We start from the raw sequence: 12,834 nt of genomic DNA, 5'->3' as shown, positions 1-12,834 counted from the left end.
ATCAACGCTCTGATCCCTGTTTGGCATCAATTGAAATGAATGACTCTCATTTTGGGGAGGCTCCATGTTTTGACAAACTTCTAGGTCTGACCTTTACTCCTGATCTGAGATGGAACACTTACATCAAATCTGTTGCCAAGGCTGCTGGAAAAATAGTGGGATCATTCTACTGCTCCGGTAGATATCTCACTGCTGATGCAATTCTCTTCCTGTATAAGAGCCAAGTACGTCCAAGGATGGAGTGCTGTTGCCACATCTGGGCAGGAGCTGCTAGAAAGACCTTATCCTGCCTTGACAGAGTTCAAAATAGATTTCGTAGCCTAGTTGGGGATGCCCTTTTCTCTTCCCTGCAATCTCTTTCCCACAGAAGAGACGCGAGTCTGTCTTTGCTTTCTTGTTATTTTCATGGCAAGTGCTCGGCTGAGCTCCAATCTATAGTATCCACTGGCCTGACTTTCATGAAAAACACTCATCTAACTGAAACCATTATCAATAATTTCTCTCCACTCTTTATCTGTACCTAAAGCTAAACGTCGATTCCATGAACAAAGCTTATTTCTTAGATCTGCACACCCGTGGAACTCTGTTCCATTTTCCTGCTTTCAACTGACTAAAATATGGTTGTTTTCAAGTCCAACGTGAACAAATTCTTGATGAGCCATCCTCTTAAGTAATCCAATTTACCAAATTTCCGCTACTGACGAGTACTATGACATATCCCCTTGGACCACTGCACACTTATTAATCCTTATCCTCGAGTGGCCTCAGGTTCTTGATAAGTGGTGACTCTTTTGTAAAAAAAATAAAAAAAATAAAATAAAATACTAAGTTCCCAATAAGAAAATGTAGACACAATCCAGTTACTATTTAAATAATATATAAAGCAATTTTTTTAAAACAAATTAATATAAGTAAAAAAATAATAGATATAAATAATATATATATATATATATATATATATATATATATATATATATATATATATATATATATCAAGTTTTAAATCTTTTGTGTTAACCCTAACCCTAACCAGCAACGTTCTAGGCAGTCTATAAAAAAATGTTTTGCTAACTAACGGAATGTACTTGCAATAACCCTTATCCCTGAGTGGCTTCCGGGCCTTGATAAGTGGTGATCACTGTGTAAAAAAAAAAATAAATAAAAAAAATAACTATTTCCCTCAGAAGAAAAAAGCCAAATTTTCGAAACTCTATGAAATAAGGTAGTAGTTCACTCTATCTTGTATTCCTTGTTTGTGAATAATAAATTTTGTTATTGCTAATTCACATAGCTTATTCTCCTTATATATATATATATATAGGGTGTCCACAAAGTCTGACTACATTATATAGCCAGGCTTTGTGGGCACCGTGTAGAATATGTAGCCAGACTTGTTCCTTGCTAATAGAGACAGATGGTTTTGTGGCCAGGTTCGAATCTCCCAACCAGCTGTAATCATAACTCCCTGCATTGATAGATTCCTGAAAGGATGAAACATTAATGTCCATAGGTATTAAAAAAATATCATAGTAATAATTTTATATATATATATATATATATATATATATATATATATATATATATATACAGGGTGCCCATAAAGTCTGCCTACATAATCTACACGGTGCCCACAAAATCTGGCTACATAATGTAGTCAGAATTACCCTATATATATATATATATATATTCCTCGTAATATATAATAATCAATAGAGGATTGATTCTATAATAATACATACGCAATCTGTATAAATTAAAATATCATGTTTAATCATATTGTATGACCGAGCAACGCTGGGTTGCCAACTAGTATATATATTATATTATGATATATACTTTAAAAAAATTCTTATCCACATAACACATACATGTGTTATCCTTTTCTGGTAATCATCATCAATGTCGGTAATGATTGATCTGCCTGTGTCACAATTCGAACCTGAGATCCAAGTCACCACTAAAACCATGTGGCCAGTATAGTGAAAGGAAGAGAATTAAGGTCTATTTACGTCTTTACAAGCGGGCATATATGAAGTGTATGTGAGTTTGCTTAAAGCATTGCTGGTAAATAAGCATATAGGTATTTAATAAGGTTGTATGCAATGCGAAAAATACTGGAAAGGTGAAAAAGATAAACAAAATCAAATAACTGCAGACAGTATATGTGATATATTTTTTTTCAAAATCTTTTTCTATTTATTTTTTTTTTATAAATCTTTCACTTACCGTAATTTGTTTAGCACCGTCCCTTCCTCGAATCTGCAACCTCTCTCTCACAGACGCGATGTTACTAGTCTCAATCTTTTTTTTAATAAGAACTATTATGACATGTGGTCATCGGAATCGTCTGATCTATTCTCTGCTTCCTTTGTTTCAGCTCATTTGACTCATTGATCTTGTGGTCTTCATAAAGTTGCTGTTGTGATACCTCATTATAATACTTCATATTCCAGTAGCTTCTTTCCAAGAACTGTAGGCTTGTGAAACTCTCTTCATGTTGATTGTTTTCCTCCTAAAAGCCAATATATGTATTGTCTCTTTGTGATGATTATCTTTTATTCTTGTCAGCTTCTTACATCAAGTGGCTTTACACCTTGTCTGTAGCGATTTATGTACCAAAAAAATAGAATCTAGGATATTGAAAATATTTTGATAGTTCAGGAGAAACTCTCCCCTTTTCAAAGGAACAAACGTTCTTTCCATTTATAGAGAAGAAACGTCCCAAGATGACTTTAATCAAAAAGAACTGAATGAGCGTCATCATGATGATGATGATGATGATCATCATCATCATGATAATTTTTGTGCCTGTTTTACAAGTATTTTAATGAAATTTGCTCTGATGAACTCGTTTCACTTGTGCCCCCTAAACGTACATATCCCTAAAAAAACCCGCTTAACAACAAAATTTCATCCCTTCACTGTTGAGGTCCCTAAATGCCAGAAAGCTTTCTACTCTAATTGTTTCTTCCCTCGAACAGCTTGACTTTGGAATTCCCTTCCTGCTACTCTGACTGTACCGATATGCAGAAGCTTAAATATAATGTAAAACAACATCTTGTAAATCTTTCCTAGGCATGGTCCCAAATAGTAGTCCCTTATGTCGAAGTGGCAATATGCCTTGTTAGGGATGAATAGTAAATAAAAAATATATAAAAAATATAAAAAATAAAATATAAAAATTAAAAAAAAAAACATTTAGTTTTATGTCTCTTTTACTTTTACTTTTTACTTCCAAACTAACCTAACTCTGGCCAGGTCTTTATTAATCCCTTCTCACAAATCCATTTTTCTCACTCCCTTTTATATTTTCCTTTGCCTTTCCTGAACTGAACTGAACCTGCTACCTCAACTGTTCTACATTCATCAACAAAATAACTCTTAACCATTCTTTCACCAAAACCATACCATCAAAGTTTCTTGTCCTGCACACATCTCCCTATACCGTTCAGGTCTAATCTTCCTCTGAAATCAAAGGAACTAAACATGATTTTAGGATTCCCATTACACATTCATCAGTACCATTTTCATATTTCTCTCCATGCAATGCATATCCTCAACCCTCATAAGCTAGGTTTCACTTAAATACATCTTCACACTGTGTACACAATGGTAACTCTCTGCTAGTTAGTAATGACAGAATTTCCTTGAACGTACTCCGTTCATTCCTCACTCTTGCAATCATACTACCACCTTCTCCACAATGTTATCATCAAGGTACACAACTTTGCAACCCTCAATAACTTTGTTATGCAAATAAACTTTCTCTACATTTGAGTTTTCCTCCATCTCTATCGTCTTACACTTCTTCCATACAAACCTTGTGCAGAACAAGAAACTTTAAATGGTATGGTTTTGGTTGTCACATTTGGGCTGGTGCATCTGCTGCTAGTCTCTTGCTCCTAGACAAGGTTCAAAAGAGAGTCGCCAATCTGATAGGCCCTGAACTGGCATCTAAGCTCCAGCCTCTGTCCCATCGACGAAACGTTGCATCCCTCTACCTGTTCTACAAGTATTATAATGGTGAATGCTCTGACGAACTGCAGACACTTGTGCCCCCACGACGTACACACCCTCGACAAACCCGACAATCAGCTAAATCCCACCCCCACACAGTAGAGATCTCTAGATGTAAAAGATCTTTCTACTCCAGTAGTTTCTTCCCCAGAACCGCTAGACTCTGGAATTCCATTCCAGGTCCCTGCTTCCCTAACTACTGACATGTAGAAGTTCAAGTGTAATGTGAACCGACATCTTGCTGCCCAAATCCCAACATAGTGCCCCAGCAGTTGCTGCACCTGATAGTAGCCCCTACACCAAAGTGGCAATGTGCCTTGTTTGGGGTGAAAATGTAATAAAAAAAAAACCTACCAGTACTTCCACTGTACTTCTTTTGTGTTAAAAATGCTTTTTTTGTATGGAAATTGTGATTAAAAATTAGTACAAACCTGATTTTGTACAGCATGCAGTGTTTGTGTCAGGCAGGAAGAATAAAGAAAAAATGGCCCCTGCATTTAGTTATAGGCTGACGATCTCATGAGGTAATAAGACTTCTATGCATCCAACATGCATATGAAAGGCGGACGGTTTCAATAAGAAACTGTTGCTTAGAGAAGGGCATTCCATTTGGCAGAAGTGAGTTTTGTCAGATGTGTATTGAATTTTGATACCGAGAATTGTGATGAAGGTGAAAAATAGTTAGCATAAATTGTTGGGAGATTACAGAATATTTTACAGCAGAAATCGCTCCAGACAAGGCATGAAGCCACTTGATATAAGGAGCTAAAAAAAAAATGAAGAAAAATACTACTTCAAGGTCAAAAACTTGCCAACGATAAGTGTTAGATAGAACAGATTTTGACCTAGGAAGCAACAATTCTTCCCTCTTTGTCAAAAACATCGCTCATGGAATGTGAAGGGTAAAGGAAAAACTAAAGGGAAGCAGGAGTTACGCAGCGAAAGTAAACCCAAGATCCACTTTCTGCTCTAGAAATTGAGTTTGGTGAGAGAGAGATATTTATTAGGTTGGTGTAAAAATAATGTCGTTTTCTGACGTTCAACTATATATATATATATATATATATATATATATATATATATATATATATATATATATATATATATATATATATATATATATATATATAAGGAGAATAAGTTATGTGAATTAGCAATAACAAAATTTATTATTCACAAACAAGGAATACAAGATAGAGTGAACTACTACCTTATTTCATAGAGTTTCGAAAATTTGTTTTTTTTCTTCTGAAGGAAATAGTTAGCAAAACAATTTTTTATAGACTGTCTAGAACGTTGCTGGTTAGGGTTAACACAAAAGATTTAAAAATTGAAATATATATATATATATATATATATATATATATATATATATATTATTAATATATATTTTTTTACTTATATTAATTTGTTTTAAAAAATTGCTTTATATATTATTTAAATAGTAACTGAATTGTGATTGGTGTAAAAATAATGTTGTTTTCTGACGTTCAACTATATATATATATATATATATATATATATATACACATTATTATTGCATCAACCAAATGTCTATTAAAACAAACATTTGTCCACCACTTTCACAGTGCTCTAACCGCGTGTTTATAAACGAACAGTGAGCCTCGCATTTTTCAGCCAATTAAGTAGCGGGTGAGATTATTTACGACAGTGCTTTACCCAGAAAGGGGGGCTTAAAATATTTGTAGTCATCGACATACAATTCTGTTTCATTGTATCACAACTCATCAGTGCCGCTAGACTAGCACCTCTCCCAAGCAGAGGATTGAACCTAGAACCATCGCGTTGACAGTCAGCAGTTCTACCGATCGACCCACGAGAGCGGCGCCCGTAAATTATCTCGCCAAATGTCTATTTAAACAAGCTTTTGTCCACCACTTTTACAGTGCTCTAACCGCTTGTTTATAATATATATGTGTGTGTGTGTGTGTGTGTGTGTGTGTGTATTTGTTGATAAAGCATTGCTTTCTGATTGAAACAATAATATTCAAGCAAAGGAATAGCTGAGTAAGATTTCATCTGATTCTACACAATTTATGACAGCAGTTATGAGGTCGTATGCTGAATTGAGACGCGTTCCTACTGACACACATATCACTGGTTTTTCACATTGCGCAATTGTTCTGGGTAACATAAAAAAAATGTACGCAATCTGATTTTGTCTGATCGTAAATTCTTATTTTATTTTGTTTGTTTTTAATTTGCGGTAATAGTCAGCTAACGTACTTCCTAACTTCCAGTGTGTCTGCTACCGGAAGCGGTGACAAGGCAAATCAGTTCTTACGCTTTTTACTCTCACATCTATATCTCCTCCCGTGCATGTATTTATTTTATTTTATTTTTTTTTTACGTTTTTCCGAGCGATCTTTTTTATTTAATAATTATTAAAAAAAATTTTTTTTCGGTCTTATTTTAATTAAGAACTATTGAAATTATTTTTATTTTTAAGAATTATTGAAAACACTTTTTTGCGCTCTTAAAAAAAAAAAAAAAAAAAAAAAAGAATTATTGAAAACCTGCTTAAAATTTTTTATTAAGAATTACTGAAATTTGTTTTATTTTATTTCTTTTAAGAATTACTGAAATTTGTTTTGTTTTTTTTTAAGAATTATTGAAAACACTTTTTGCACTCATTTGTGTTTTTTTTTTTTTTTTTAAAGAATTATTAAAACACGTTTAAAAAATTTAAATTGATGTTTTTTTCTTGTATTTTATTTCAATAAATCGTTTCACAATAGAAATACTGAAGAACAATAAAAGTGAAGGAACTGATTTGCTTTGTTACCACTTCCGGTAGCAGATATACCGGAGGTTAGGAAGTACGTTAGCTGACTATAACCTAACCGGCAAAGCCATCCCACTTACAAACTTCAAACCTGTATGGGATGATACTCCCTTTCAACAAACTACGTGGTTTGTGGGTTCATGTTTGATTTTTAAGTTTCAGTTTGGCATACACTATCAACTGCCTGCACCGAACATATAATATATGTGTCTAATATACACTCTGCATGTTTGCACACCTACAAAAAAATTGTTGTGGGTTTATTTTTTATTTGAAATTTGTTTCCTCAAATTTAGATAAAATGAATTGATTTTTAAAATTCCTGGTTTCTCTAAAAAAAGTATTTGAAAAAAAAAAAAAAAAATGTTCTCATTAATATTTTTTTTCAACAAAATATCTATTCCGCATACTGATTTCTCTTCTTTTTTCCCTGGCTTCACGCAGCTGTGATGGTGGCCTCTGAAGGTAAATTATTTCACGTAAACTTAGTATCACGTCTAAGTAGTATAGATGTACGTACGATATGTAAAATGTGTTTGCATGCTATATATATATATGTATATATTTGTTAAAAGTAAAGCACATGCCTGATGAAGAAATATTTCCTGAAATATAACAATACGGACCCTTCACCTCATACAAGTAAGCACACAATTGTGTAAAAATATATAGTCTTGGGGTTTTTTTTTTATCTTGAAAATTGCATAAAAAATGATTAAAAATGATTTTATTTTATTAATCCTTCGTTGGAAAATTATTTTGTCAATAAGTCATTTAATTTCCTGCACTTGCTGAATACATCTGCTTTCTTGAATTCGCAATAGTCGTAAGTTTTCAGGGATCATCAGTTAGTTACCACAAAACATTGTTTCAGGGATTTTTAAAAACTGTTAAGTGTTGAGCGATTATGTTGAACAAAGATGGCGGCAGTAAATCAAATCGGTGAAAAATCAATGCAGTCACGATCAAAAGTGTTTAGTAAGTCTTTAGAACAAAGATGGCGCAAAGAATCAATGTAGTCTGGTTCAATCATTTCAAGATGGAGACTAGCAGCGAACTGACTTGCATCCAAAATTTGATATTTTTATAATGAGGTTGGAGGCTTCTCATTGGTTGATTGTCCTAACCCGTAGTTATAAATACGATCATCTAAATGTTGGTAGTCATACTCTCCATTATAATCAAAAAGGTTTGAACAAAAACAAAACGGTATATTAAATTGTGGCTTCTCAGCAGTAGTGATCAAACGCCACCTCCCTTAAACAAAAGAACAATATGGGAGCCAGTTTTTTGTTTTTTGGGGTTTTTTTTTTCCAGATTAATTAGGGTAACCTATTCATGTTATCAAAAAAATTGCTTCCTAACCTGTGTCATTCGTCAAAAGTGAAAATGTCTGTGTACATTTCCCTATACAATAACTCTGTCAATTTTAAGTCTACAGACTCGAAATTTGATAGAAAGGGTAGTGAGATTTGGGAAAATCTTTGTAATCAGTTTCCGGCCAGAAATTTGGCTGTTAAGGGGTCAAAGTTCAAGGATTTGACCTTCAAAACTCTACCAAACTCCTCCGCCAATTATGGGTCTAAACACTTGAAATTTTAGATATAGGTTCCTTGGACATGGATCTAACTTAATAACTTGATTTGAGCCTAAAACGATAAATGTTAAGGGGTCATAATTAAAAAAAAAAAAAAAAAAAAAAAATTTGATCTCTGCGGACTCTACCAAATTACTAAAGACAATTTCTGGTCTAAACATTTGAAATTTTACATAAAGGGTATTCAGAGATAGTGCAAGCTTTTTAATCGGTGTGGGTCGAAAATTTGAGCTACAACTATATAAATCTATGTATGTTTGTATGTCTGCCTAAAACTTTTGACAGAGGCGACGGATTTTCACAAGATCAGTATCGTTTTGAAGTTCGACCCTTTAGACGATAAATATCGAAAAATTGGCTAAAAACATTAATTTCTTCACCCTCAACTGGGCACTTTTCTACAGGGAGGGGTTGCTTTTTTCGCTGATATTTTCGAAAGTCATCCCCTCTTTTCAATTGTCTAGCCGTAATTTAAACCTACGTCAGTTCCAATTTAGCGATGGTCGTAACAACAAAGCCGTCATGTTTTTTTCACATTCTTTTCCTCCTTCGTGGTACAGGTTCAAGCCGGCCTTCCTACTACCACTTTTTTTTTTTCCTCAACACACACCTCCAAACACCCGGGCAATGCCGGGCACCCATGCTAGTAGATATATATATATATATATATATATATATATATATGGACTTCCGGTTCGTTGACTGTCATAGCTCTTATGGGCTGCGACGTTATTTGGTTGTGGAATTTATTATATATATATATATATATATATATGTGTGTTTGTGTGTATTGGGATGATTAATCGATGTAAGAAAAATCAGAACTTTTAGGGTTATCGGAATCGTTATTGATCAGAAAAATTTGTGCCTATCTACCGATGCCGAAAACGATTCTTTTAATTGTGTTTATTATTTGATTTTGTTTAAAGCAAAATCTGCTCCTTGTAGTAAAAGGTAAAAATATTTATTGATTCTAAATTACCTGTAAAATCAAAATTAATGCACCCCCCCTGTCCCCCCCTCCCTATTTCCCTAGTCTATTTTCACGTTTGATAAAATATATGTATATTGAACATGGGTTTTCACGGTAATTAGGAATAAACATCAACTTTATTTATATTTGGAGATGTATAAAGAATCGGAATCACGAATTTAGTATGGAATCGGTAATTGTGTCGGAATCGGGAAAAATATTGGAATCATTTCATCACTAATATATATAAATGTTTCTCTTCATCTGTGTCTCTGTTACACTTTTTCTCAGAAATTACTAAGCCGATCTGGCTGAAATTTAGTATGGATCTTTGTTATCATAAGGTGTAGCAAACTACATGTTATGGTATCCATTCAATGCACAGTTTGGGATTAATGGGGATTTGTCACCACAATAACACATTTAAGTTTTCTCGAAAACTACTGGGCTAATCTGGCTGAAGTGGACCTTTTATTATGATAAGGTGCAGCAAATTAGTATTATGGTATCCGTTTGATTCTTTGCTAGAAATTAATAGGGATTAGTATTTTAATGCAAAACTGATCACAAATTTAACCATATTTAATCATCAATTTGGCATAAAGCATTAATTAATAAATTGTTTCATGTTTTTAGCAAGCTAAAAAGTCTAGTATTTATATTAGTGTTGGGACGATTAATCGGAATTGGAAAAATCGGAACTTTTGAGGGTATCAGAATCGGAAAAAATCTGTGCCTATTTACTAATGCCAAAAACGATTCTTTTAATAGTCTTTTTTTTTATTTTTTATATTTTATTTAAAGCAAAATCTCTCTCCGCTGATAGTAATGATAAAATAATAAATATTTATTGATTTTTTTTTTTAAACTACCACTAAAACTAAAATCTATAGATCATCTTCCACAAGTGTATTTCTAAAATATCCGCACAATTAAAATGGTTTTTTTTTTTTTTTTGTTTTTTTTACTGTAATCAGAAATAAATAACAAATCTAATTTTAAATATTTAGAGATTTATAACGAATCGGAATCAGTAATGGTATCCGAATCAGGAATAGGGAGCAGGTGTGAGACATTGTTGTTCATCTCAAATGTCAGGGACACGTGCAACACCTTAAATACCAAAACTGGATGATGATGATGATGACGATTGATTGATTGATTGACTGATTGATTTATTTATCGATTGATTTATTTATCGATTGATTGATTGATTGATCGATTAATTGATTGATCGATTAATTGATTGATCGATTGAGTGATCGATTCATTGGTCGCTTGATTGATTGATTGATCGATCGATTGATTGATTGATCGACTGATCGATTGATTGATTGATTGATCGACTGATCGATTGATTGATTAAAAAATCAAACCTTGGTTTTAGAGTTATGAATTCTTTTGGATGTCTAACATTTTGCTCTGATATTTTTATCGATGATGTTTTTTTTTATTTTATTTTTTTTTATCCATGATGTTTTTTTATTTTTTTATCCATGATGTTTTTTTTTTATTTTTTATTTTTTTTTATTTTTATCCATGATGTTTTTTTTTTATTTCCAAAATGTTTATGTAAATATGGTTTTCCTACTCAGTACAGTATGTTTATTAATGTTGTTGTTGTAGTTTTATAGAATGATTGTTTTTGTTGTTTCTCTTTAAAAAAAAAAATACCGAAAAGTTAAACGCGTAATTGTTGTTAAATTGTTTATTTTTTATTTTTTTATTTTTAATTCAAACGTTCATCCATTTCATATAAATCCGATGGTTGGCATTCGTTTCCCTGATATCTTTCCAGTTAGAATTATTTCTAGAACGACATCAGTTACTTACAGTAGGGACCAGATGAAGGTTGTCAACATCCTCAGTGAAAGTATTTCTGTGGAACAAACTGTGTTCAAACTTGGCACAAACAGGTTATCAGTCCGTGTCTTCAACCACTTAGCCACTGTCACCTCCCGTTCTTATTTAAATAATGTATCTATTCATCATTGTTTCTCCCCCCCCCCTCTCTCTCTTTATTCCTAGAAAGTTATGGATGTGTGTATATATTTATATACTCCTATGTATTATATCTATTGTTGGCATTCGTTTCCTCGATATCTCTCTAGTTAGAATTCTTTCTTGAAAGACCTCGGGTATTTACAGGAGGAATCAGATTATCAGTCCGTGTCATTAACTACTTAGCTACCTTAGTCCTACCTAACTAATATTCCTGGTCAACCAAGTGTAAAAGAGATCCAGACAAATGCACTTAAGGGAACAATAAGGATATTAAGAGCTCTCGGTTGGTTTCAATAAAAAGCAGGGTAATGTTGGCTGCCCCATACCCAGTGTTATAATCTTCAAAGAAAGAAAATTAAAAAAAAAAAAATTTAAATAATATATCTATTCATCTCTCTCGCTATCTATATATCTATATTCATAGAAAGCTATGATGTGTATATATTTATGTTTCTATTTATTGTATTATTATTAGATGGCTATTGTTGGCATTTGTTTCTCTGCTATCTCTCTAGTTAGAATTCTTTCAAGAAAGACATCGGGTACTTACAGGAGGGACCATGCTAAGGTTGCCAATGTCCTTAAATGAAAGTAGTTATGTGGAACGAACCCGATTCGAACTTGGCATACCCAAGTTGTCACTGGAACCGCCCTTTAAATTTATGATAATATATATATATATAGGAATTTCTATTTATTTATTTTTTATTAGCGATTCTGTGGTGTTTTTTCACTCCCTGAGTGCTTGAAAGGGAGAGGTTATCTGCCCTTTATTTGTATTCTAATCACTCCATATTTTTGGGGCGTATTATTTGTAATTAATTTAATATTTAAATATTTATTTTCAGATTAGGTCCACCCCAACAGTTTTCTTTTAAATGACAACTTATATAGGTTTTCGACTATGCTGAATACGAAAATCGCATTTAAATTTTGCAGAAGTAAGTAGCTATCGAAATATAAAATGTTGTATTATGCATTGTATTCTTTGGCGGCCATTTTTACGCGCGCGCCATAAACAAATCTACTCATCTCTGACTGACATTGTACGCTCATAAAAAAAGATGGCCGCCAAAAAATGCAATGCATAATACAACTTTTTATATCTCGATAACTAATTATTTCTGCAAAATTTCAATGCAATTTTCGTAGTCAGCATAGTCGAAAACTTTTAAAAGTTGTCATTTAAAAGAAAATTGTGGAGGTGGACCTAATCTAAAAAAATACCAAATTAAGTTATCTATAAGACATGACATATATATATATATATATATATATATATATATATATATATATATATATATATATATAATTATTTTTTATATAGTTTTTTTACATTCTTTTTTACTCAAAGCCTCTTCAGACTATATATATATATATATATATATAATATATATATATATATATATTAATTTTTTTATATTTATCAAAAAAATG

The 12,834-nt window shown here is 32.5% G+C and overlaps 1 protein-coding gene across 11 annotated transcripts in view; it reads left to right on the top strand.

Annotated features, from left to right (window-relative positions):
* Positions 1-12,834, top strand: part of LOC145265500 (ankyrin repeat and sterile alpha motif domain-containing protein 1B-like) — a 903,976-nt gene that overhangs the window by 418,507 nt on the left and 472,635 nt on the right. For 7 of the 11 annotated variants that reach the window (XM_080121395.1, XM_080121397.1, XM_080121388.1 and 4 more), the window contains one exon: positions 7,268-7,288. The exons of the other annotated variants lie outside the window; for them this stretch is intronic. In XM_080121395.1, coding sequence (XP_079977521.1) covers positions 7,268-7,288 — 21 coding nt within the window. The remainder of the gene's footprint in view (positions 1-7,267; positions 7,289-12,834) is intronic. 11 annotated transcript variants of the gene reach the window in all.

This window comes from Euprymna scolopes, chromosome 40, assembly GCF_053919585.1.
Source record: "Euprymna scolopes isolate OS-2025 chromosome 40, ASM5391958v1, whole genome shotgun sequence".
In the NCBI taxonomy this organism is placed as follows: Eukaryota; Metazoa; Mollusca; class Cephalopoda; order Sepiida; family Sepiolidae; genus Euprymna; species Euprymna scolopes.
The sequence above is the reverse complement of the archived record's forward strand: the minus strand, read 5'-3'. Positions and strand labels throughout refer to the sequence as shown.